Consider the following 25,507-nt stretch of genomic DNA (forward strand, 5'->3'; position numbering starts at 1 on the left):
TATATTGTAATTCAAAATACGTAGTAGTTGTAAAACTCTCGGAATAAGACCATTTTCACACCCACACACTGGGGACAAAATAAAAAGGACGGTACTGGAAACTGTTGAAGAATATGATATTAAGCTGCAGACAATTTATAGGTATTGTATATATCAGGGCGCTAAAAAAAATTTGCTAAAATATGCCTCTAAAAACTGTGGCTCCAACATGTATCGTGCCTGTGACGGTATCCGACGGAATATTTGGGGTGGAAACACGGGTAGATCTAAAACGAAATTGTTGCGGATTTTAATTTAAAAGTTATAAAAGATAATTTTAACTATTTTTGAAATTTTAAAACTCAAATCCGCTACTATTTTGTCGCGAATCGACCTGCACTCCACTCAAAAGGCATCCGGCGGATACGTAATAGGCATGAATGTTAAAGTCGCATTTAATACTAATATTAGGTGCAACATAATTTAATAACGCTCTGTTAAACAGAGAAAGTTTGTTACTTAGCCACATCATATTGCTTAGCGCTATTTATTTAGATCCTCTTTAAAAATTATTACTATCCGAACCGCAAAAATCATTAGCTAAGGCAAATTTAAAAGCTAATGCCAAACAAATTTTCATTCTCAAGCAGGTAATACTTACAGGATGCAAAATTTTAATATATATTATTATACTCAGTTGTGCTTACTCCCTGTTTTGCCGAGACGCACAACTGAGTGTATTATGTTCAGTTTTACTATACTGCGATTTCTTTATTTAAAAAAAATCCTATTTCTTCTCTAGAACAATCAAGCTTCCACATACAACAATAGCGAACAATTACACCAGAACCACTAGAACCACTCTGATGACCAGGGGCTCATAAAAGCTCACCAAAACTCGAAACTCATTACCTTTTTGGATGAGATGGCTCAAAATATAGTAGCTGTAGTTCCTCATCATGTAGAATCCGACCTTACTAATATATTTCATACACACTTGTCGGTATATGAAGACATTTTTACTTATTATCAAAATATTCGCTTTACATCTCCTGAGTTTTTTGAATTAGCCTTAGTCATTCTTGGTGTCCCTGCTACGCAAGTATCAGTAGAAAGATCATTTTCTTCTTTGAATTTCATTTTGGATGAAAGGAGGTACAACTTAAGCGATGAAGCGCTTGAAAAACTATTACTTATAAAGCTTAACTCATAAGCTCTTGTTGTTGTTGTTGTTGTTGTATGGATAAGGTTTCTCCCCGAAGTCTTTGGGGAGTGTTATCGATGTGATGGTCCTTTGCCGGGTACAGATCCGGTTCGCTCCGGCAACACAGCACCGTTAAGGTGCTAGCCCGACCATCTCGGGAACGATTTATATGGCCACATTAAACCTTCAGGCCATACCTCCCTCCCCACCCCCAAGTACCATGAGGAGCTTGGTTCGCCAGAGCCTCGTCTGTTAGTGAAACAGGATTCGCCGCGGGTAGGTGAGGTGGACAATTGGATTTGGAGAAGCTATATATTGCGCTGGCAACCTGAAGGGTTGCGCTACACAGCCGCTTGAATCTGGTATTTTAGTCGCCTCTTACGACATGCATACCTACCGCGGGTATATTCTGACCACCTAACCCGCTGGGACATAAGCTGGGATAAGCTCTTGTTCACTTTATTATGTTGAAAAATAAAATTTTTGTTGCTGAAAGACAAAAAAAGTTTAAAAATCACCTTTTTTTGTTGATTTAGGGTTTTTTGTTTTACATTTTATAGTTTTTTCATTGAAATACAAAAAAATAGTATTTGTTAACAATTATTTTCAATATCTGCAATATTGACATGCGCATGATTAGTCACGCAATTCTTTTTCATACGATTGCCGGAATACGTAATTTGAGCCCTCCTCTTTAACGACATCTGTCAGTTACAGAAATTTCATTAGGGTCTCTGCCACTATCCGTTAAAATGAAAAACTGTGTTCAAGCCACGTTTTTATGATCTGAAGTAGATTCAAGGCCCCATTACTGATACTTAGCATAGACTTGACTTGACTTGAAAACTGTCACTTACAGTTCTGTTAAATGAACATTGCATGTTACTGATTACTCAAAACTTGGCAACACTTAACTTGACTTAGAAGTCTGTTGAATTTTGATTTTCTACGTAAGTTCTAAGTGACGTTTACATTTTGAGATGCCATTTGTTTGTTTGCATTTCATTTTGACATTTTGTCATACAAATTGACATTTATTTAAAAATAAATTTCAACGCTGATTATGATGCCAGGTTGTATGCGCCAAGTGGATTATAATCGCGGCTAAGTTGCAAAGTTTACGCCAAGTCAAGTCAAGTCTATGCTAAGTATCAGTAATGGGAGCTTCAGTCTTGCTATGTAGCTCAACAAAAATTTGTATCCATGCAAATAATGTGCAAACCAATGTACACATCTACTACATAAAATGTACGTCATAAACATGTTGAAGCTTATCTACAAAATGTGTTCCTGATACTCGTAGCACAATCATTACAAACGTATCCAATTAACTGTTGGGTGTTTTTAAGTAATTTGCAAAGTCATGGTGATTTTGTCAAAACCGATACTCAATGTGATTCATGCGCCATTGGACGCACACTAGATCTTTGAAATTCGTTGCCGGAACATGGCAAGTGCGGCTTATTTTATTGATGAAGTAAAAGAATCTCAATACAGGATACGCAAATACCTACATAGTAACAGACTTACATAATGTATGTAAAAGACAGTATTTTCGTGTCAGTGCTTCCCGCTGCAGGTATTATTATTATTAGGGGGACTCTTGAAAGCATATAAACTTATAAGGTGTAAAATTATATCCATTTACACACACTGTTATATGAACGCACCTAGTAATATTCTTGATAAAATTGATTGTTTATCAGCTGTATTATTGCCAAACAACATTTTTTTGATTGTTATACAAATTAAAGAATGCCAAGATTAAGTGAAAAATCAAAACTAAAACGTCTTTACTTGCTGATGTTGGAGATTTCTGATGAAAATGCCTGCTATAATGTCTGCAAGGTTGCATTCCTTTGAGTTTACCGCGTTTACACAATAGGGGGACTCATGAAAGCATATAAACTTATAAGGTGTAAAATTATATCCATTTACACACGCGGTTGTATGAACGCACCTAGTAATACTCTTGATAAACTTGATTGTTTATAAGCTGTATTATTGCCAAACAAAATTCTTTTGATTGTTATACAAATTAAAAAATGGCAAGATTAAGTGAAAAATCAAAACTAAAACGCCTTTACTTGCTGATGTTGGAGATTTCTGATGAAAATGCCTGCTGTAATAATGTCTGCAAGGTTGCATTCCTTTGGGTTTACCGCGTTTACACAATGAAATGTGCGCGTAAATTTATACAAATTGTGTAAATGATTTTTCATACAAAATTTGACAGCTCGTTTACGCACTAGATAAATTTATACGTTTACACACTTTATAAGGCATTTATACGGTTACATGAGTCCCCCTAATGAAATGTGCGCGTAAATTTATACAAGTTGTGTAAATGATTTTTCATACAAAATTTGACAGCTCGTTTACGCACTAGATAAATTTATACGTTTACACACTTTATAAGGCATTTATAAGGTTTCATGAGTTCCCCTATTATTATTATTTCAAACGATAAACAAACGACAATATTCGAGCAAGTGTACGTATTTAAAGAACTTTTAAGCAGAATATGAATTTCATCAACTTTGGAACACCAAGAGCGAAAATGACGTCAGAACGCTCTTGATGAAATCGTATATACCGGTAAATTGCAAAGATAATAACATTTTTTTATAATTGTGAGCTAATATGCAATATGAGTTGGTCCGTTATTCCTCAAGTAATTTTTTTGATGTGTAAACATCTCACGGTATGGGTGAATCCTCAATGTAAGCGTAAGGTGTAAAACGTAAACGTACTCTTTATAAGTGGTATGCTATATAAGAGATTTATGTCGAATGTAAATGAAGGCGTAGTGCGTGGTATTGGTATGCTATATGGAGTAATAATGAATGTGGGCGTAAGTGTAGTCACTATACTGTAGCGTAATTAAAATTTAATAAATGTAAAGCAGAATACAATTAAATCAAATACAATAAAATAAAATTAAAAAAAAAACATGTAAGGAAAGCTAAGTTCGGGTGTAACCGAACAGTACACCTCAGCTGAGAGCTTTGGACACAAAATAAGGGAAAATCACCATGTGGGAAAATGAACCTAAGGTAACCCTGGAATGTGTTTGTATGGCATGGGTATCAAATGGAAGGTATTAAAGAGTATTTTAAAAGAGAGTGATCCTTAGTTCCATAGGTGGACGCCATTTCGGGATATCGTCATAAAGGTGGACCAGGGGTGACTCTAGAATGTGTTTGTACGATATGGGTATCAAATGAAAGGTAATAAGGAGGGTTTTAAAAGTGAGTGACCCTTAGTTGTATACGTGAAAGCGTTTTCGAGATATCAACCAAACCGTGGACCAGGGTGACCCAGAACATCATCTGTCGGGTACCGCTAATCTAATTATCTGTCGGGTACTGCAGAACTTTTTCATTTTCTTTTACTTAATATGGTAGGTGTTACACCCAGTTTACAAAGTTTTTTCTAAAGTTATATTTTGCGTCAACAAGCCAACCCAATACCATGTTTCATCCCTTTTTTCATATTTGGTATAGAATTATGGCATTTTTTTAATTTTTCGTAATTTTCGATATCGAAAAAGTCTGCGTGGTCATAGTCGGATTTCGGCCATTTTTTATACCAAGATAAAGTGAGTTCAGATAGATAAAAAAATTAAACTAAGTTTAGTAAAGATATATCGATTTTTGCTCAAGTTATCTTGTTAACGGCCGAGCGGAAGGACAAACGGTCGACTGTGTATAAAAACTGTGCGTGGTTTCAACCCATTTAGCACATTTTCATAGAAAACAGTTATCGTCATAGAATCTATGCCCCTACCAAATTTCACAAGGATTGTTCGACTTAAAAATATTAAAAGTATTGTAGACAAATTAAATTAAAAAGGGCGGAGCCCTTGAAATTTTCTTATATTTTTGTATTTTGTTGCACCATATCATTACTGGAGTTGAATGTTGTTATAATTTACTTATGTACTGTAAAGATATTAAATTTTTTATTAAAATTTTACTAAAAAAATTTTTTTTTTAAAGTGGGCGTGTTCGTCATCCGATTTTGCTAATTTTTATTTATCACACATATAGTAATATGAGTAGCGTTCCTGCCATATTTCATCATGATATCTTCAACGACTGCCAAATTAAAGCTTGCAAAACTTTTAAATTACCTTCTTTTAAAAGTGGGCGGTGCCACGCCCATTGTCCAAAATTTTACTTATTTTCTATTTTGCGTCATAAGGTCAACCCACATACCAAGTTTCATCGCTTTATCCGTCTTTGGTAATGAATTATCCCACTTTTTCGGTTTTTCCAAATTTTCGATATCGAAAAAGTGGGCATGGTTGTGTTCCGATTTCGTTCATTTTAAATAGAGATCTGAGATCGGTGCCCAGGAACCTACATACCAAATTTCATCAAGATACGTCAAAATTTACTCAAGTTATCGTGTTAACGGACAGACGGACGGACATGGCTAAATGAATTTCTTTTCTCGCCCAGATCATTTTGATATATAGAGTCTATATCTGTCTCGATTAGTTTATGCCGTTACGGATTACCGTTATGCGAACAAAATTAATATACTCTGTAAGCTCTGCTCAGCTGAGTATAATAAAGTAGGTAGAATAAAATGAAACAAAATAAAATGTAACTAAATAAAATCGAATTTTAATCGACGAGCTATCCGCCTGTTATATAAAAGTTATAGAAAATTATATATATGCTAACAAAATGTTATCGATTTGATATCGGATTGTATGATCGATTTGTGATAAAAAAGTTATCGATAATAAATAATAAATGTAAGGCGCGATAACCTCCGAAGAGATCTAAGGCCGTGCTTCTCTTCCAATTTGCATCGTGCTCCTCTTGATTTTCCCTACAAATTGGCCGGACGGGACCTACATGTTTTATGCCGACTCCGAACGGCATCTGCAAGGCAGATGAGTTTTCACTGAGAGCTTTCCATGGCAGAAATACACCCGGAGCGCTTGCCAAACACTGCCGAGGGGCGACCCCGCTTAGAAAAATTTTCTTCTAATTGAAAAACCTTATTTCTAAAATTTTGATGTTGCTTTGCCCGGGGTGCGAACCCAGGGCATACGGTGTGATAGGCGGAGCACGCTACCATCACACCACGGTGGCCGCCAAGTTATCGATATGTTATATATTAATTTACTTTCGGAAAGTTAAAGATTTGTAATTAGAGGGTTGCCATTTTATTATCAGCGTGTTATCGATTTGCTATCGAAAAGTTATTGATTTTGTTATAAAAAATGTGTCGATTTGTTATCGAATATGTTATAGCTGTGTTTTCGATTTGTTATCGATTTCTTATCGGTGTGTTACGAATTTCTTGCCGTGCCGTTATCGATTTGTTAACGACGACTCATCGGTTTTGTGTGAAAGAGATACCGAACTTCGAATAAAAAATGGATGAGACAATAGCAAGCCGATAATAAACAATAATATAAATATAGTTTAAAAAAACTAAAAAACACGGAAATATGGTGCCTACAAGCCCCTTAGATATTTGATGTTGACAGCACCGTAGCACAGAGGTTCGTGTCTCCGCTATTAAGCACAACTCGCTTTGTAACGAGTTATTTAACCTCTTCCGCGAGTCTTCAATAGTTGCCGCTAGATGGGTCTAACTCTCCTTTGCGCGCCTAGCCTAGAGAGTTACAAACAAGCATACACACGGAAGCTAATAAAAGCGTGTTAAAAAAGAAGACGATGATATGCTGATAAAAAATCGAAAACTCGACGATAATAACTCTCCATCAATCAACTGATAATAAAACAATAACTTGTCGGTACCGGTTATTACCGATAAGAAGCCGACGAAGCTCTGCTCATAAGTCCCGAAACTACCTGTTTCTGGTGAAATTTCCTTTGTTATGGTTCCTATTGACCGCGTACCGATCGCCAAGTTACTACAGGTAGGTATTCCATATCGAGAGGTGGTGTGAGCACTAGGCTTCATAGCATTACAATAAGCCCTTAATCAGTTCTTGACTGGGGATCTATTTAGATAAATAATTTTTTTGGTATGTGAACCGACCGAGAATGGCCAGTCTTATCCAGTATAAGTATGTTACATATAATTGCATCATACTTACAGCTGCGAAAACGATTTTCACCGCATTAACAATCCGCCATTTGATATTTTTCAATCAGCCAAATAGCTTAGAAGATATTCGTGCGTTTATGCGGGAAATAGATCAGAATTAAGATACGTATAGTAGTATGTTGGAAAACATCTCAATAAGTAGCAAGTATTTTGCCTTATTTTTGATGTAATCAGGGTAGTCTATCTATACATATATTAGAGGCTTACGCCGGTCACTTTATCGGCGGCGGCGGCGTAGGCTCTATTATATACCGGCGGCGGCGGCGTAGGCGGCGCGCCGTCTTACGCCGGTGTTCTTGTTTTGATTTTTCTATTTAAAAAAATAATATTTAGAAAAGGTTTTGCTTGTATGTATTTAAGGAAATCAACGTGTTGGCCATTTCGGAAAGATCCGGGGTTTTTGCTCCTTGCGGAGGGATTATCCCTCGTTCGCTTACTCCAGAGAGGCTTCGAACCTAACCCCAGTCTTTGGAATTGGTACTGCTGCGTCTGCTGAAAAGAAATAGAGATACATGAAATAGTCACACTTTTGTCTGTATATCTGGTGCAAAGCGTAGTTTCGCCTAGGGATAACTCCTAATAATCGTCGCGAACACAATTTCCTTAAATCATTTGTGGCTCCTTGGCGGTCACGCACAAAGGCGACTTACGGTTGCTATTAATGGTCTATTAATACTCATGACTCTCGTGGCACAGGGCGCCTCCAGTTTTTAGGCTGTTTTTAAGCGCTACAATTCCCGATGTGCGAACAGTAGCAATCCCGACCACCAGTGCTACCACGCCTCCTGACCCTCACACCATATGCCAGCGCAGAAACTATAGGACTGCGACATTGAACTCATACCTTCGTCGACGTCACTTTCCTAAAAGCTATAGGTGTAGCTCCGAAGACTTTCCAACGGATGCTTTTGTCGCGCTGTGCTACCGAGCTACACCAGAGAAACAACTTGAAACGTTAGGGAGTAACTATTCGGCCAAGGATGCCGCCCTCGAAATTATAAGCAGTCCAAGTGGATATTCTTGTGTAACTCATGGGTGAAAATAGTATAATGCTACATAATTTAAATTTTACAAGGACCCTGGATACCTTTTTCTTAAATGTAGACCTAAATTTGCAGACGTTTGTGTTCGAAAATTGATTTCAATAGTCTTCGCTAAACCAAAACGATAATTTAGAATTCAAGTCGACCGATTTTAAGTTGAAAGATGTTAATTGCTGTTTTCCGGCCTTATGATATAAGAGCTCATTATGGATGACCGCGTAGCATCAGTTTTCACACTAGTTCGACTGTCCACTATGTTAGGGTAGTAGCACACATGGTCATTAGTTCGACTGTCTTGGGAAAGCTTTTGCTTGACCACTTTGAGTGTTCTTGCGAAGGACAAAGCCTTACCTAGTAAATATATGTGCCTGCGTATTCACATTTGTAAAAGGAGCCGTAACGTGTAGGTGATATTTAAACATGGTTGATAAACTATAATCAATGTGATTCACTCCAAAGGGGCTAGTTTTGGATGAGGCCGCCAACTTTAGGAAATGTCAAACCGGGAGAATTGGGTGTTGAAGGATCAATTGTGAAAATCAAAATTAATATTTCAGACGCTATTGTATAGTTTCGCAAATAAACAACACATGTTTGAATGTAAGCCCAAGTGATTTTTCAAACCCTTCTCATGCGTACATACATATATCTTCAACTTAAGTATGAGGTAAGAAACATTTCAAAGGAGTGTATATGCCCCTAGAACCTACTGAAGGATTTTCCATCACTGAATTCGATTATTCTTTCAGCCAATCGCAATATAAAATTCTTTAAAAAATCGGCACCTTCTTTGGGTATTTTGGCTTTTTTAACGACTTGAGGACAATTTGAAAACATGTTCAACATTTTGGGACATTTTATTTGAATTCATTGTTCATTATTAATTTTTTGAAAAAATATGCAGAGTGAGCATGTAAATTTATTATTTAACTTTTCGTTTATACTGTTTTCACACAGAAACTTAATGATCTCATTTCACCATCTAATGAAATCGTAAATTTTTTGCTTTCACACAGAAGTAACTGCTCGATTAGTATGAAGGATGAGACAGACAATCATGGCGGAACGATACAAGGTGGGAGCATGTTAACATACCTACAAACAAAAAAAATTCCATGTACTTGTAAATTCGATGGACAAATGTCAAAATCGTACTGCGCCGGTAGTTGATGTATCAAATCAAATAAAAAAGGTTATAATCAGCTGTTCGATGCGGCCACCTTGTATCGTTCCGCCATGCAGACAATGACATTTGCTTTGAAAACTAAGAAACGGAAACTGAAGCGGAACGCTGCCAACAGAGTTGCATTGTGCTTTTGACTTCATTAGGCACTAATGATTAGCTACTAATGAAATAATAATAGATTCGAATTTTGTAGGGAAGATTGAGCTCAATAAGCGTCTTAATGTAGAAAATTGCCTTTATTATTCAATAAGCCGTCTGTGTGAAATTAGTATTAGAGTTTTGTTTTAATAACTTGGTGAATTGGGTGATGCAAAGTCCGTGTTAAGCTGACATCGAGAAAACGCCTGTTTTTTTAAATAACTTTTGAACACTTAGAAAGAGTTAAATTTCGCAATTAGTTTCTTATAACTGGCAGTGATGCGCATCCGTTGATACCACTGTCGACCATATCCGGCCAATTTTCGACATGAAGAATAAATGGCCTATACAGTCTTAAACGAGTAGAAAATATAGTAAGGCGCCGGACGCCGCCGCCGCGGTAGCGTGCGAAAAACGACCTAAATCGGCGGCGGAGGCGGCGTTTATCGGCGGCGTATATCTCTAACATATATACATTAGACTGGGTCGATTTATTAATCGATATCGCGCCAACGATTTTTCGATAGGATTTGGGCTCATGAAAAAAAGTTCCACTATGCATACCCAAAAAAATAATTTTCGAGCCTGCGAAATTTAATTTTTTTGACTTTTTTTCGACTTTGATTTTTAAGGTTTTTTTCATGACCTACTAAAAAAATTTTCATTTGATTGTAATATTTTTTTTTTTTTTCAAAAACTGTTATCGACAACGTTTTTAGCGGACATTTTTGGGTCGGACAGGGTATACATATGAAATTTTTTTTAGTAGGTCATGAAAAAAACCTTAAAAATCAAAGTCGAAAAAAAGTCAAAAAAATTAAATTTCGCAGGCTCGAAAATTATTTTTTTGGGTATGCGTAGTGGAACTTTTTTTCCTGAGCCCAAATCCTATCGAAAAATCGATGGCGCGATATCGGTTAACTTTCGTCCATACAAATCGACCCACCCTAATATACATATCTATAAAATTCAATGTATATTCGTTTGGGCACTTGTAACTTTTGAACCACAACATGGAATGCCATGTATAGTGATTCTAGGCGTTCCTGTAAGTAACAAAGATAATAGATAAACTATTAGGTGAATATCGATGTACCTTTACTGGATTCAATCACGGAGATTCATCATTTGGGTACCTTGGTGTCCATATTTTTAGATGTTTCCATTATATATGTTTAGTTTGTTCCGAAAAAAAAAAAAAACTATTTGCATTCACTTCATATTCAACCAAGGATCTTCCATGTACAGTGCTCCTGAAGTCTTTCGAAGAATGTTTTTCTAATTCCTACAAGACCACCAAAATTATCGTATTATACCTTATTTATGAAAATACTTCTATTGCATCGTGGTTACTTACGTAAAATTTAAAAATTATTTATTTTTTCGCGAATGTTATTAAAAGAATATCAAAACTATAAAAAGTGTTCCCAATTCTTTCATACTAGTAAAATTTTAAAGTATTGTTCGATATTCTGAAAGGAATTTGAAAAGAAGGAACACTTAATTTTTGTTGGTTTGGAATGTGAAGACAGGGTGACACAGTGCTACAAGGGTAGCGGACCATCCCAACAAGCGTAATGTAAATTTATAAAAAGTTTTCTCAAATAAACACTAAGCTTAAAAAAGTTGATTTTTTGTTTACAAATTGTTTAAAAATAAACGTGAAATAATCGAAACGGCTCGTTGCTGAAAAGCTTATAAGTGTAAACTTATAAAAAAATTTTAAGAAAAAGTTTTTTATAAATAGGCTTTTTTTAAACGATAGTTTTCATTTCAATTAAAAATTTCAATATTATATATGTATGTACATATATACAATAATATATGTATTGTGGCGAATGTTGACATCACTAGGCTGTAGTAAATAATCACGCAACAACAAAAACATGAAGCAAGCCACACTCGTGTACACGAATTCATCAGTCATCATTTACACACATACATACATGGCAACGAAGAGATGTTTCACACACACGCATATGGCTATGCGAGAGGCATGGACTACAGATATAAATGTATATAGCTGTTAACCAAGCAGCAGATTGTTCTGGAAAACATTTTTGCGAAATCACTAGACCTTAGGAGAAACGGATGAACGATAAAACCGAGAGTATAAAGGAAGCGCAGGCTGAGTAATAGCTAATCAGTTTGATTTAAACGCGCTATCAGTTGCGGAGTGAAGTTTAATTGTAAATTATAATTGTTCTACTCCCAAAGTAGTATAATAAAGACCATTTGCGAATACAGAATATTGTAGTGATTTATTCAACAGTTTAGCGATTCGAACGTTAGCAGAAGGTTGCGAATAAGCGGATTTTCTCAAAATTCGTTACAGTATATACAAACATAAATTCTTAATTTCATGCATTCATTAAAGGAAGTATAGCTGCAATTGTAAAGAGTTCTTGGACAATGCAAGGAGATGATTAATGCAGTTATTCTCTTCCAACGTTTTTGAAAATAATTTGAAAATTGTCAAGTTAAAACACATTGACAAATAGTTTTTTAGTGTTTATAACATGGCGGAACGATACAAGGTGGCAGCATGGTGACATACCTACAAATATAAATAAAAATTCCATGTACTTTTTTTTGTAAATTCGATGGACAAATGTCAAAATCGTACTGCGCCGGAAGTTGATATATCAAATCAAATAAAAAAGTTTATAATCAGCTGTACCATGCTGCCACCTTGTATCGTTCCGCCATGGTTTATAAATTACAATTTGCTTTCAGAACTCAATTATTTATAAACGTTTGCCTCCTACGCTTATATAACGTTTTTTGAAAGAAGTTTAAAAACATTGAAAACGCTTATACATAAATAATCGTTTTACAAAGCAAGTTTACTTTAAGCCACCTTTTAAAAGATTTACAGAAATGCCTGTTGGGATGTTATGATCACTTGTTTATATGGGTTGGCCATGTGTAGTTTCAGTGGGCTTTTTAAACCAAAGCAAAATGTGATTTGAGTTCGTAAAATTTTGTCCGTTGTGGATAAAACAAGTTGATAGCTTATCCGTCAACTGCCTGACAGAATTTTCAATATGGCAACTTTTTAGCGTTTTGACAGGGTGTTCAATATGGCGGCGCATACAGCCGGCTATCTTCAGCGGGTGATAGAAAGAGATACAGAATGAGACAGTGGTAGTCAATTACAAATCAGGTGATCAAATCTATTTGTAATTTTGACGTATATGCAGAAGTTATCACACTTGTTTTATCCACAATGATTTTGTCTATGATCTAGCGTGTGTTGATGTCTATGAAAATCCGTTACTTCTTTCAGTGGGATTTTTTTTTACTACTTCAGTGTGTACATATATAAACAATAATAGATATCATATAAGTTCTTAATATTTTTCCATATTATTTTCTCGTCTCCAACAGGCGTTTGCATTAAAAGTTTCAAAACAAACTCAAACGAAAAGTTTTTCATCAATGTATGTCAAACCGATGAAATTCCAGCTCCGGAAGATATTACCGAAGAAGAATTGGCCGAGATTTTACAATCGGAAGCGCCCAGCTCATTTCGTATACCTATGAGCATATCCGATCCACGTACAACGAAAGATAAATCGAACAATTCGGTGGACGTATGTGATATTGCTATAAATCCGAAATTCTTCGTAAAAGTACAAAAGTCATTTTTATTTAAAGATTTTTTTATGGCTCTAATTGCTGAAGCCTTGAATGATAAATACAATGTACAATTAAAAATTGAGAAATCCATTATTTTACAAAATCGTAAATTTATCGGCGCATTGGTGCAACATCGTGTACGTAATAATGATGTCAAAACAGTTATAAGTTCTTATAAACAACCTACAGAGGCCGATAAAATGAAATTAAAAGAGCTTGGACAAACAAGTGCAGAGTTTGTTAGTGGCGGCAAGAAGATACCTTTGATACAGGAAGTTGAGGCGAGCGAAGTTGATATTTTAAAACAAAAAACCGAAAATTTCAAGGAGAATTCATCAAAAATCAAACAGGATATTTCTTTAGCTGGAACTACGGAGCCCGAATTTAAATTACGCGCCAAATTGTGTGAAAATAAAGTGGAAGAATTACTGGCTGAGTTCTATTTACCTAAATGTGTAAGTAATAGTAATGCGAAAAATCTTAATTTTTAATATATTGCAGGGTTCAACCCCTAATGTCATCGTGGCCACAATCGTGATAAAATTATTGCCCCTATTACAGTTTACAACTATCTCTTTCAGTTGAAGCTATTTGGTGTTATAGATTACAACTCAACCCGTAAAAAAGTTGTAACTCAAGTTGCCTAATAGGACTGACTACATTCACGACGGCGGTGTAGCCGCCACATCTGTCATATTATTTTTACACATGTTCTTATGAGCGCCGTTATATTCGGCACGACAGAGCAGCACAACAATCAATCACGAAAGCCGTTGTAGCCAGATTAAACCTAATTCTATTTTTGAGAAGCGGCAGTGAGTGGCGTTCTTTTTATTGTGTCAATAAAAACTGTCAAAATCATTGTAAATTTTACCAAGTAGCGCAACTAACAGCTGATCGGTGAAAATTCGCACATTCACACGCACAGTTCTCGACACAATTTCAAAAAAAAAACTTTATATTATTTAACTCAAATTTTAAAGTGAGATAATCATTACGATTGTGCGAAAGATTGAAGCCCACCGTGAACCGGCTGATTGGACCTTATCAGTGCGGCTTCAGACCTGGTAAATCTACCATCGACCAGATTTTCACAATGCGCCAAATCTTGGAAAAAACCCGTGAAAAGAGAATCGACACACATCACCTCTTCGTCGACTTTAAAGCCGCCTTCGACAGCACGAAAAGGAGCTGCCTATATGCCGCTATGTCTGAATTTGGTTTCCCCGCAAAACTTATACGGCTGTGCAAAATGACGTTGAGCAACACCATCAGCTCAGTCAGAATTGGGAAGGACCTCTCCGAGCCGTTCGAAACTAAACGAGGTTTCAGACAGGGTGACCCCCTATCGTGCGATTTCTTTAATTTGATGCTGGAGAAAATTATACTAGCTGCAGAACTTAACCGCACTGGAACAATATACTATAAAAGCGTGCAATTACTGGCATATGCTGATGACATTGATATCATCGGCCTAAACACCCGCGCTGTTAGTTCTGCTTACTCCAAGCTGGAAAAAGAAGCGGTAAAGATGGGTTTGATGGTGAATGAGGACAAAACGAAGTACCTGCTGTCATCGAGCAAAGAGTCAGCGCATATGCGCCTTGGCAACCACGCTACTGTTGGCAGCCATAATTTCGAAATAGTAAAAGACTTCGTTTATTTGGGAACCAGCATCAACACTAGCAACAACATCAGCACTGAAATCCAGCGAAGAATCAATCTTGCCAATAAATGCTACTTTGGACTAGGTAGGCAATTGAAAAGTAAAGTCCTCTCTCGGCAGCTTAAGTAGAGGTTATGTTGCGAATAGAGTGGAAGGCAGTGGACTAGGCAGTCGAATGTCATATAATGAAGGAATGGTGTTCGGAGATTTTTCAAAGTTAAAAAAAAAAATGATAAAAGCTTTAATATAAATAAAACTATTGTTTTAATAACAACAAAAACGCCATATATATTCTGTATACATAAATTTGTAAGGATTATCACTTTAAAATTTGAATTAAATAATCTAAAGTTTTTTTTGAAACTGAGTCGAGAACTGTGCGTGTGAATGTGCGAATTTTCACCGATCAACTGTTAGTTGCGCTACTTGGTAAAATTTACAATGCTTACTAGCAAACAACGAGCTAACAACAAGAGTATGTATCGCGCATAATTTTTCATACATATTTTGATACCGATCAGCCGATACCCACCACTGATGGTGCTACGCCAAGTGCCAAGCGACGACTAACTCAATTAACGACGACAGAGCGAATCATATGCGTGTGAATTGAGAGGGCACAATTATGCTATGAAATGAATAGCCCTGATTTAAATGCATTGTACATTGAAATGGAAAACACAGACTGGCATAATTGTTGGTATTACCAGGATGTTAATGATAAGCTAGCATTTTTGAATGGCACACTTTTATCAGCTTATGACAAGCACGTTCCAACCCGGTGCAAGAAGTTGAACCCATGTCCATGGTTTAACTCCAGAGTCAAGGAAGCCATGAAACAAATATTCTAGCAAATATTCTGACGCACCTTTCGAATTCTCAACTGTATCGGAGCTCCATGTCGCTAAATGCCTCAATAATATATAATATAACGCTGTTGGCGAAGATGGCTTACCTATTAGATTTTTGAAGTTGATTATGTCCTATATCATCAGCACGCTGACGCACATTATTAATCATTGTATTACGACATCTTGCTTCCCTAATTCGTGGAAAATTACCTACGTACGTCCCATTGCAAAAAATAAGCGCACCTGTTCTCGGGGTGACTTTCGTCCGATTAGCGTTCTACCCGCCTTGTCGAAAGTTTTTGAGTCAATAATGGCTGATCAAATTTCGGCTCACATTACAGCAAAAAGTCTACTTTCCCCTTATCAATCTGGGTTTAGGGCAGGTCATGGTTGTTCAACATGGTTAAAATTATGGACGACTTGCGTATGGCTTATGACAAAGGTGAAATATCCCTATGTTTACTTGACTTCTCTAAAGCGTTCGCCTCTGTTGATAATTTATTACTTTGCTCTAAGTTTACGTATTATTATGGATTTGGTAAAGCTGCTATTTGTCTTATGAGGAGTTACTTAACGGATAGGTGTCAAACACGGATTGCTGTTCAAACATTGTAATATCCGCTCAGTCCACTTCCCATGTTTCGTTTTATACACGTTTAAATACGTGCAAATGCCGTGTTTGTTACACAGGACTTTGCCTATATATCAAAATGATCTGGGCGAAAAAAGAAGTTCATTTAGCGATGTCCGTCCGTCCGTCTGTCCGTAAACACGATAACATGAGTAAATTTTGAGGTATCTTAATGAAATTTGCTACGTAAGTTCCTGGGTACTCATCTCAGATCGCTATTTAAAATGAACGCCCACTTTTTCGATATCGAAAATTTCGAAAAACCGCGATAATTCATTACCAAAGGCGGATAAAGCGATGAAAATTGGTAAGTGGGTTGACCTTATGACACAGAATAGAAAATTGGTAAAATTTTGGACAGTGGGCGCGGCACCGTCCACTTTTAAAAGAAGGTAATTTAAAAGTTTTGCAAGTTGTAATTGGCAGTCGTTGAAGATATCATGATGAAATTTGCAGGAACGTTACTCCTATCACTATATATGTTTTAATAAAGATTTTGCTAATCGGATGACGAACACGCCTACTTAAAAAAAAAAACAATTTTTTACGTCAAATTTTAACAGCTGAGTATGTAATTTTCGGTTACACCCGAACTTAGCCTTTCTTACTTGTTTTGTATAAGCATCGACGTTTTTTCGTTAATGGACGCCTCTCGACATTTTTAATGTGACAGCAAAACTGATATGCTCTGTCCTGGTGCGTTGAATTATATATGCCCCCAATAAGCGCTTACGATGCCTAATAAATATGACATATATGTGTCAGATAATCAGAGTTTATAAGAGTTAAATGATGTCGGAGAGTTCCAGTAGAGTATAATATGAGCTGTTTAAAAGCCTTTTAAGACTTATTTCGGACTCTTATTTAGGCTCAAATGATATACGTTAATAGGCTCATATAGGACGACCATTGCAAGAAGGGAAAACATTGGTTTCGGCCTCCCAAATGAGCGCATACCGACTGTAAACGCTAAAATTTAGATATTTTTTCCGACTCTTTTGACTTAAACTGTTTACTGGGTAAACTTAAATTTTTGCAACTCCATGCATTATTGGCTAAATATTTTTACCATATGCGTCTTCTTCGCTTGGGCGCTCAACCCGAGATTAGATGGCCAGGTACGTATGTACCTTCCGAAGCGCCCGATTCATCAAAAGGCTAAATATTTGGACTTATGACAGCTGCAACGTTATCTGCGTCGAGCTAAGTACGGATAGCTTTGAAAACGGGCGTGACATCGCCCAACACCGAAAATTCAAAAAAAAAATATTCCTAACCGAGGTCGCACCTCGGCAGTGAATTGGGAAACCCTCCGAGTGCATTCATTCAACAATTCATTTGTTTTGCAAATACTTTTCGGAGTCGGCATAAAGCATGTATGTCCAGTCCCGCCAATTTGTAGGATATGGAGCACGGAACAAAAAGGAAGTAATCGGTGGTGTGGTGATAACGTGCTCCGCCTACCACACCGAAGATCCTGGGTTCTCGCCCCGGGAAAAGTAACATCAAACTTCAAACAAGTTTTTTCAAGAAGAAAGTTTTTCTAACCGGGATGGCCCCTTAAGCAGTGATTTGACAATCACTCTGAGTGTTTTAAAAAATTAAAAGCAGCACGACGCAAACTGGAATAGAAGCTCGGCCTACACTGAGAGAAAAAGACTAGTAAAATCAACCGAAATACGGGTCAATTCAACAAAAACTTCTGTCAATTTTTATCCATCGCAACAAGATGTTGAAACAACTGCGCACAAATCGTTGATTCGTAATTAACCGTTTTAGTAGTCAAATAAACAAAAAAAAGTTGTTGCGACAGCTTTGTACCAAAGTACCTATGTTGCCATATACATACATACGTAAATACATACATAAATACGCATGCTTGCTACATATACATACATATGTACGCACTTACTAAAACAAAAACTAAATGTAAGGCGCGATAACCTCCGAAGAGATCTAAGGCCAAGCTTCTCTTCCAATTTGCGTCGTGCTCCTTTTAAATTTTTCCTACAAATTGGCGGCACGGGACCTACTTGTTTTATGCCGACTCCGAACGGCATCTGCTTTTTTCATGGCAGAAATATACTCGGAGTGCTTGCCAAACACTGCCGAGGGGCGACTCCGCTTAGAAAAATTGTCTTCTAATTGAAAAACCTTATTTCTAAAATTTTGATGTTGCTTTTCCCGCGGTATGAACCCAGGGCATTCGGTGTGGTAGGCGGACCACGTTACCATCACACCACTGTGGCACTTACTAACCGAACTTCAATTGGGCGCACATCAAATATGCACACATTAAACAGTATACACTTTATTATTTTGTTTTATTAAACACACTTTCACCGAATTTTATATGTTAAAATTTATTTAATTTATAGTTTTGAACTTCGCTTTGCAAATAGAAATGAAAATAGTAGTCACAAAACTGTTTCTCAATCCTTTCAGTTCATGGTTCAACTATATACAGGTTGGCTCATCTGTAAAGCAACAAAATATGTCTGTTCAAGTTGTCAAAATCTGTGCATCGATGTTGGTGCGAATGGTATGGAATGGAAACGTAAAACTTAGCAGTTTTTGTATGTGTAAGTAAAATGTTACCAATGTGTTGATTTCATTTTGAGTTTGCCATCTCCTTTTGACAATCCCTTCGACCTTGCAATGGCATAAATAAAATCAGCTGATGAGATGAGCCAACCTGTACATAATTGAACCATGCTTTCAGTTGCAGCTCAGCTCATTCTCAATTTCTTCTCTCGCATGTAGTTGCCACACTTGATTGTTTCGAACAAAACTTTTAGTATAAATGTTTGACATAACATTTTAAACAGAGAATTTGTAAGTTATAGAATAGTAAAGAATCAAATCGCAGGAAGGTAATTCACCACTGGAGTAACTTTACATGTAATTGTTTAATTTTCGTAACACTTTAAGTTGAAACGATTCCAAAACAACTCAAACTTTTATGTTGTCGGAAACATCAACATAAAAAAAAATGTGTTACGGTCTGCTGCTACGGTCTACGGCTATGATCCACTTGGGAGCAGTTCACGCGAACACACCTAGCGATGTGGCGAAAGTGGCGATAAAAAAAAAATATCGAAAACCGGAAAAAGACAGACCTGCCATCACTAGCGAAAAAAGAAGAGGACCATGAGTTTCCGCCCGATACACACCAGAGGAAAGAAGAAAAGGCTAAGCAAGAAAAAAAAAGCAATCAAATTTTTCCACGAGACGAGTGAAACTTTCAGTGCGAAAATTAAGCGAAAACATTAAACTATTTAAGCATTAAGAATTATCTAGACGTTACAAATACATTAGAATCCATATACTATTCATAAATATATTAGTGGCGAAACTCAGTTGCATTGATTGTGCGAAAGGTTCGTTTAATTAAGGAGTGTAACGCGAAGAAAAATGTGTTGCGGCAATAATCACTAGCGAATTACAAAGCAGCAAAAATATCGTGGTGATAGTATCGGTGCAGAGATTCAGCGCGACGCCAAAGTAACAGGAGGTACTACGTTATCTACTACTAGTAGGGCAGAGCTAAGAATTGACTAAAAGCTGGACACTCCATACAGTAATCGGCGTGTTCTTTAAGTGGGTTATCGCTTAAGAAGCCGCATCTTTACCTAGAACGTCTTGGTTCAAGTTTGGCGTGCGGTCAAGTCGTCGCAACATTGCTAGAGAAAAACAAAAAAAAAAGGGTTGTAATTTGCTTGAGCCTAAATTTTGGCGGCCCTGCGATTATACAAAAGATCACACAAAGCTCAGATACTGCTTCGTTAGCACTATTGCTTACATCAACAGCACGTCCACAACTATATTCAACTCATCGCAAAACGCCCTCGCGGCTGTGCACGTATTCAAGTGAATGTCCAAAAACTAGGAAGAGTCGGTAGCGCAAAGTACCGACACAGTCCATTCCGACAAACCTCTTTTCGTCTCGTCTATTTTGGGTGGTAATAAACATTACAACGGGCGTGTTGTGTTGGCACAAACCCAACGTATAGAATATCCAGTTGAAGTAGGTCGGCGTCTCACAGTCACACCTAGTGAGGAAAGTACTAGTGATTCCGATTCGGATTCAGAAGTCACTAGACTAATTGGGATGAGAACCCTTGGGGCCCGAAGATAAACCCCTTTCCCTACGTTTACGAAGTACACCACCACTTTTGGAAAAGCATCCAACACCACCTCCGCCTCCAGGGCCAGCAGTACGCTGCAGCATAATACAACGAAAGCCGAAATTAGCACCAAGTCATCCGGGTCATAAAAGTCAACACGAAGTTTCATTGCCACCCGGTTCACTCGATCACCTCGGGCCAGAGCGCAACAACCACCAACAGTACCAACACCAACCTGCAACGACAACGACAACGGTAGAGCAACACCAATGGCCTGCTGCCTAACTTGGGTGAGTTCGTTCCAGAACAAAAGTAATTATAATAAACAGAAAATTAAACTTTAAAATTAGAAAGCTTAGAAGTTGAAAAGAGAAAAATATACTTAACCCAATTGAACACAATCTAATTAAATAATCGTAAATTAGGAATTAGGAAACTAAAGTTGCAGATAGATCGGAAATGAGAAAAAGCAAAATTATTTAAGTTAATGAATTTAAACCGAAAGGAGGGAAAATAAATGGAAAACTTAAGTTTAAAATAGTTTAAAATAAGGCAGGTCTGACTATATTAAATAAAACTAAAGGTAGAGATAATTTTAATTAAGACTACCCTTACTTAACTAGATAAGAAGAAAAGAAAGGGAGAATGTATTGAAATAAGGAGACAATTTTTAATTAATAAGCAAGACAAAAAAAAAGGGAGGGGAAATATATAAACTTAAAATTGGGGAAATAAGGAAATAACAAGGAAAATTATTTGCGCGTATACAAATGAAATAACGGAGAGGAAATAACATAAAATAAGATTAAACTAAATTAGATTAAAACTACATTATAAATCAATTAAAGTAAAATGAATATATACAGCAAATAAATAAAACAATAAATACCTAAATGCAATTAACACATAAATAAATACAATAAATCAATAAAATAAAATAAACAAATAAAATGAGATAAAACCTCAGGAATTATTAACGAAACAAAAGGCCAATTATAAATAAATAGCAAATGGACGGGGTCATACAAATAACAAAATTTAACTAAATAATTAGGAACATATAAGGAAAAGAGAAGAAAGGAACTTAAATTTAATTTTTTTTTTCCTGGTATCATTAGTTTTGCATTCGCTAGTTAGCGTAAACATCTAATATGGATTTTTATTTCCCTTGAGCCTTTTGCATGTATATACATACCAGCAATTTTGATGAAAATTTTCAATTTCATTGAATTATTTGGAGATTTTTATTGTTTAATAGAAGTGCGTAGACGAAAATGTAAAGTCACCAGTTAGGGTAACTTATAAACAAATGGAATCTGTTTCAATATTTTGTATTTCTATTATACCTATATCCTAGCAATGTATATAGAATAAATGTTATATGAAATGGGAATACTGATTATTTTGTTGATTTAGAAGGCACTTAGGGAATACAGGTAAGGGGCCACCGAAATATAGGTGCGACGGTGGCCATGGTTTTTGAGGGTGGGATAATGCACCGGGCGTCGCAACACCACCCGCGGCGCCCCTATGTATATTCGGCCTTTTTGTTTTCCTTTAATTTTTCAGCGTTTTTTTTATTTTGATTTTCAGCGATTAGTAACCGGTCATGTCCGGTTCGGTAATTTTTTTTTGCGTCAGTTTTTTTTTTTGAATTTAGATTTTGAATGCCAACGGTCTGTCCGTGACATCCGGTTCGGCCGGATGTTGTTTTATTTTGAAGTTCAAGCGTTTTGAGTCGGTCTCTGCGCTTTTTGACAGCTAGTTTTGATAGGCATGATAGGAACTTTTTTTCTGTTTATGGCGCAGGAACAGTAAGGCTGGCAAGGACCCGCCCCAGCCGACAATGACTAGCCACTGTGCACCACAAAATCATGCCGACCGCCTTCCTTACTGCTTCCATCGTAAATGCGAAACCATAACAAATGTTTTTTATTATCTTATTAGATACGTTCGCGTGAGTGAAAATTCGTAAAAACTTGAACAAAATGTTACTAACTTTTGAAAAATCCTGTTCGTTCAAACAAAACTTTTGCAACAAGAGGGCGCAATTTTGTATTTCGCTTGGAGGAGAAGTTGCAAAATTGTACCCGATAAATAGGTGTCCCGGTATCTCATAATTTTTTGCACAGTAAATTCAAAAAGGGTTTTTCGTTTTGTATTGATACCTGAAAAACTATAGTTTTTTGTTGTTTTCCCATTTTGTGTGTTTTTCGATTTGGTGGTTTTCTTATTTTGATGTTTTTTTTAACAAGTGGCACCATCGTCATAAGTACAAAGTAGAGAGCGCAGTGAGCGTAAAATTCTCTTTGAAATTTGCTCATGTATTGACTGTTGATCGCTGTTGAAATGACCAGTGAGATCAGTTGTGTTAACAAAAAAAAAAAACAGTTAGATTGATTAGGAATTTGTCAATTTTACAGAATTTTGTTAACTTAAGAGCGACAATTTCTCTTCTGTTGAAATGACTAAACTAATTTGTTCGCTTGAAAAAGAACTCGGTCAAATTAACCGTAATTCGATCAATTTCACCGAATTTCCGTTAAGTTAAGAACACGCCTTGCATTTATTTATGTTCCTTTGAGATCTGAAAACATTTTCACAAAATTGACCTAACATTCACCCTTATCGTGTTCACACGGAAAAGTGTTCGCCTTCACTTTTTTTGTTTGGGTGAACTTTTTTCGCCTATCGGCAATTTCTTGCGAACAAAAGTTCACTTCGAAACAGCTGATGATATATGTATTGGGAATTCACAAATCACCTACCCAGATTGCGCATTCACGAGTACAAAATTGCTTCGTTCTGCGTATCTACGTCACAGTTGACCCTTGAGCGAATGAAAAAAAAAAGCTAAAGGAAAAGGGTCACTTCATACGTCATAAAAAACAGCTGATCTAATGGTTACAATGCGCAATCTTCTTGTGTGATTTGTGTTGTAAATTAGCAGTGAAAAAATAATTTACTTGCAATTTTGTAAACAAGCACATATTTCCTTAAAAGACAGCAAATATAGAGATAACAAGTAAGGAAGGCTAAGTTCGGGTGTAACCGAACATTACATACTCAGTTGAGAGCTATGGAGACAAAATAAGGAAAATCACCATGTAGGAAAATGAACCTAGGGTAACCCTGGAATGTGGTTGTATGACATGTGTATCAAATGGAAGGTATTAAAGAGTATTTTAAGAGAGAGTAGGCCATAGTTCTATGGATAGGCGCCATTTAGGGATATCGCCATAAAGGTGGACCAGGGCTGACTCTATAATTTGTTTGTACGATATGGGTATCAAATGAAAGGTGTTACTGAGCATTTTAAGAGGGAGTGGGCCTTAGGTCTATCGGTGGACGCCTTTTCGAGAAATCGCCATAAAGGTGGGCCAGGGGTGACTCTAGAATGTGTTTGTACGATATGTATCAAACGAAAGGTGTTACTGAGCATTTTAAGAGGGAGCGGGTATCAAACGAAAGGTGTTACTGAGCATTTTAAGAGGGAGCGGGCGTTAGGTCTATAGGTGGACGCCTTTTAGAAATATCGCCATTAGGGTGGGCCAAGGGTGACTCTAGAATGTGTTTGTACGATATGGGTATCAAATGAAAGGTGGTAATGAGTATTTTAAAAGGGAGTAATCCTTAGTTCTATAGGTGGACGCCTTTTCGAGATGTCGCCATAAAGGTGGACCAAGGGTGACTCTAGAATGTTTGTATGATATGGGTATCAAATGAAAGGTGTTACTGAGCATTTTAAGAGGGAGTGGGCATTAGTTCTATAGGTGGACGCCTTTTCTAGATATCGCCATAAAGGTGGACCAAGGGTGTCTCTAGAATGTTTGTACGATATGGGTATCAAACGAAAGGTGTTACTGAGCATTTTAAGAAGGAGTGGACATTAGGTCTAAAGGTGGACGCCTTTTCGAGATATCGCCATTAGGGTGGGCCAGGGGTGATACGATATGGATATCAAATTAAAGGTATTAATGAGGGTTTTAAAAGCGAGTGGCCCTTAGATGTATATGCGAAGGCGTTTTCGCGATATCGACCAAAATGTGGACCAGAGTGATCCAGAAAATCACCTGTCGGGTACTGCTAATTTATTTATATATGCAATACCATGGACAGTATTCCTGCCAAGATTCCAAGGGCTGTTGATTTCGCCTTGTAGAACTTTTTCATTTTCTTCTACTTAATATGGTAGGTGTCACACCCATTTTACAAAGTTTTTTCTAAAGTTATATTTTGGGTCAATAAACCAATCCAATTACCATGTTTCATCCCTTTTTTCGTATTTGGTATAGAATTATGGCATTTTTTTCATTTTTCGTAATTTTCGATATCGATAAAGTGGGCGTGGTTATAGTCGGATTTCGGCCATTTTTTATACCAAGATAAAGTGAGTTCAGGTAAGTGTGTGGACTAAGTTTAATAAAGATATATCGGTTTTTGCTCAAGTTATCGTGTTAACGGCCGAGCGGAAGGACAGACGGTGGACTGTGTATAAAAACTGGGCGTGGCTTCCACCGATTTCGCCCATTTTCACAGAAAACAGTTATCGTCATATAATCTATGCCCCTACCAAATTTAAGAAGGATTGGGAAATTTTTGTTCGACTTATGGCAATAAAAGTATTCTAGACAAACTAAATGAAAATGGGCGAAGCCACGCCCATTTTGAAATTTTCTTTTATTTTTGTATTTTGTTGCATCATATCATTACTGGAGTTGAATTTTGACTTAATTTACTTATATACAGTAAAGATATTAAATTTTTTGTTAAAATTTGACTTTTAAAAAAATTTTTTTTAAAAAGTGGGCGTGTTCTTCATTCGATTTTGCTAATTTTTATTTAGCACATATATAGTAATAGTAGTAACGTTCCTGCCAAATTTTATCATGATATCTTCAACGACTGCCAAATTACAGCTTGCAAAACTTTTAAATTACC

At 36.6% G+C, this 25,507-nt stretch overlaps 1 protein-coding gene across 6 annotated transcripts in view; it reads left to right on the plus strand.

Moving 5' to 3' along the window:
* Pih1D1 (PIH1 domain containing 1) overlaps positions 1-25,507 on the plus strand; it is a 91,387-nt gene that overhangs the window by 52,658 nt on the left and 13,222 nt on the right. For 4 of the 6 annotated variants that reach the window (XM_067768016.1, XM_067768014.1, XM_067768012.1 and 1 more), the window contains one exon: positions 13,040-13,746. In XM_067768016.1, coding sequence (XP_067624117.1) covers positions 13,040-13,746 — 707 coding nt within the window. Of the gene's footprint in view, positions 1-2,607; positions 2,763-13,039; positions 13,747-18,884; positions 19,310-25,507 lie in introns of those variants that run through there. The other 2 variants (XM_067768013.1, XM_067768015.1) reach the window with 2 other exon arrangements.

The sequence above is a fragment of the Eurosta solidaginis genome, chromosome 2 (assembly GCF_040869045.1).
Source record: "Eurosta solidaginis isolate ZX-2024a chromosome 2, ASM4086904v1, whole genome shotgun sequence".
NCBI classification, from domain to species: domain Eukaryota; kingdom Metazoa; phylum Arthropoda; class Insecta; order Diptera; family Tephritidae; genus Eurosta; species Eurosta solidaginis.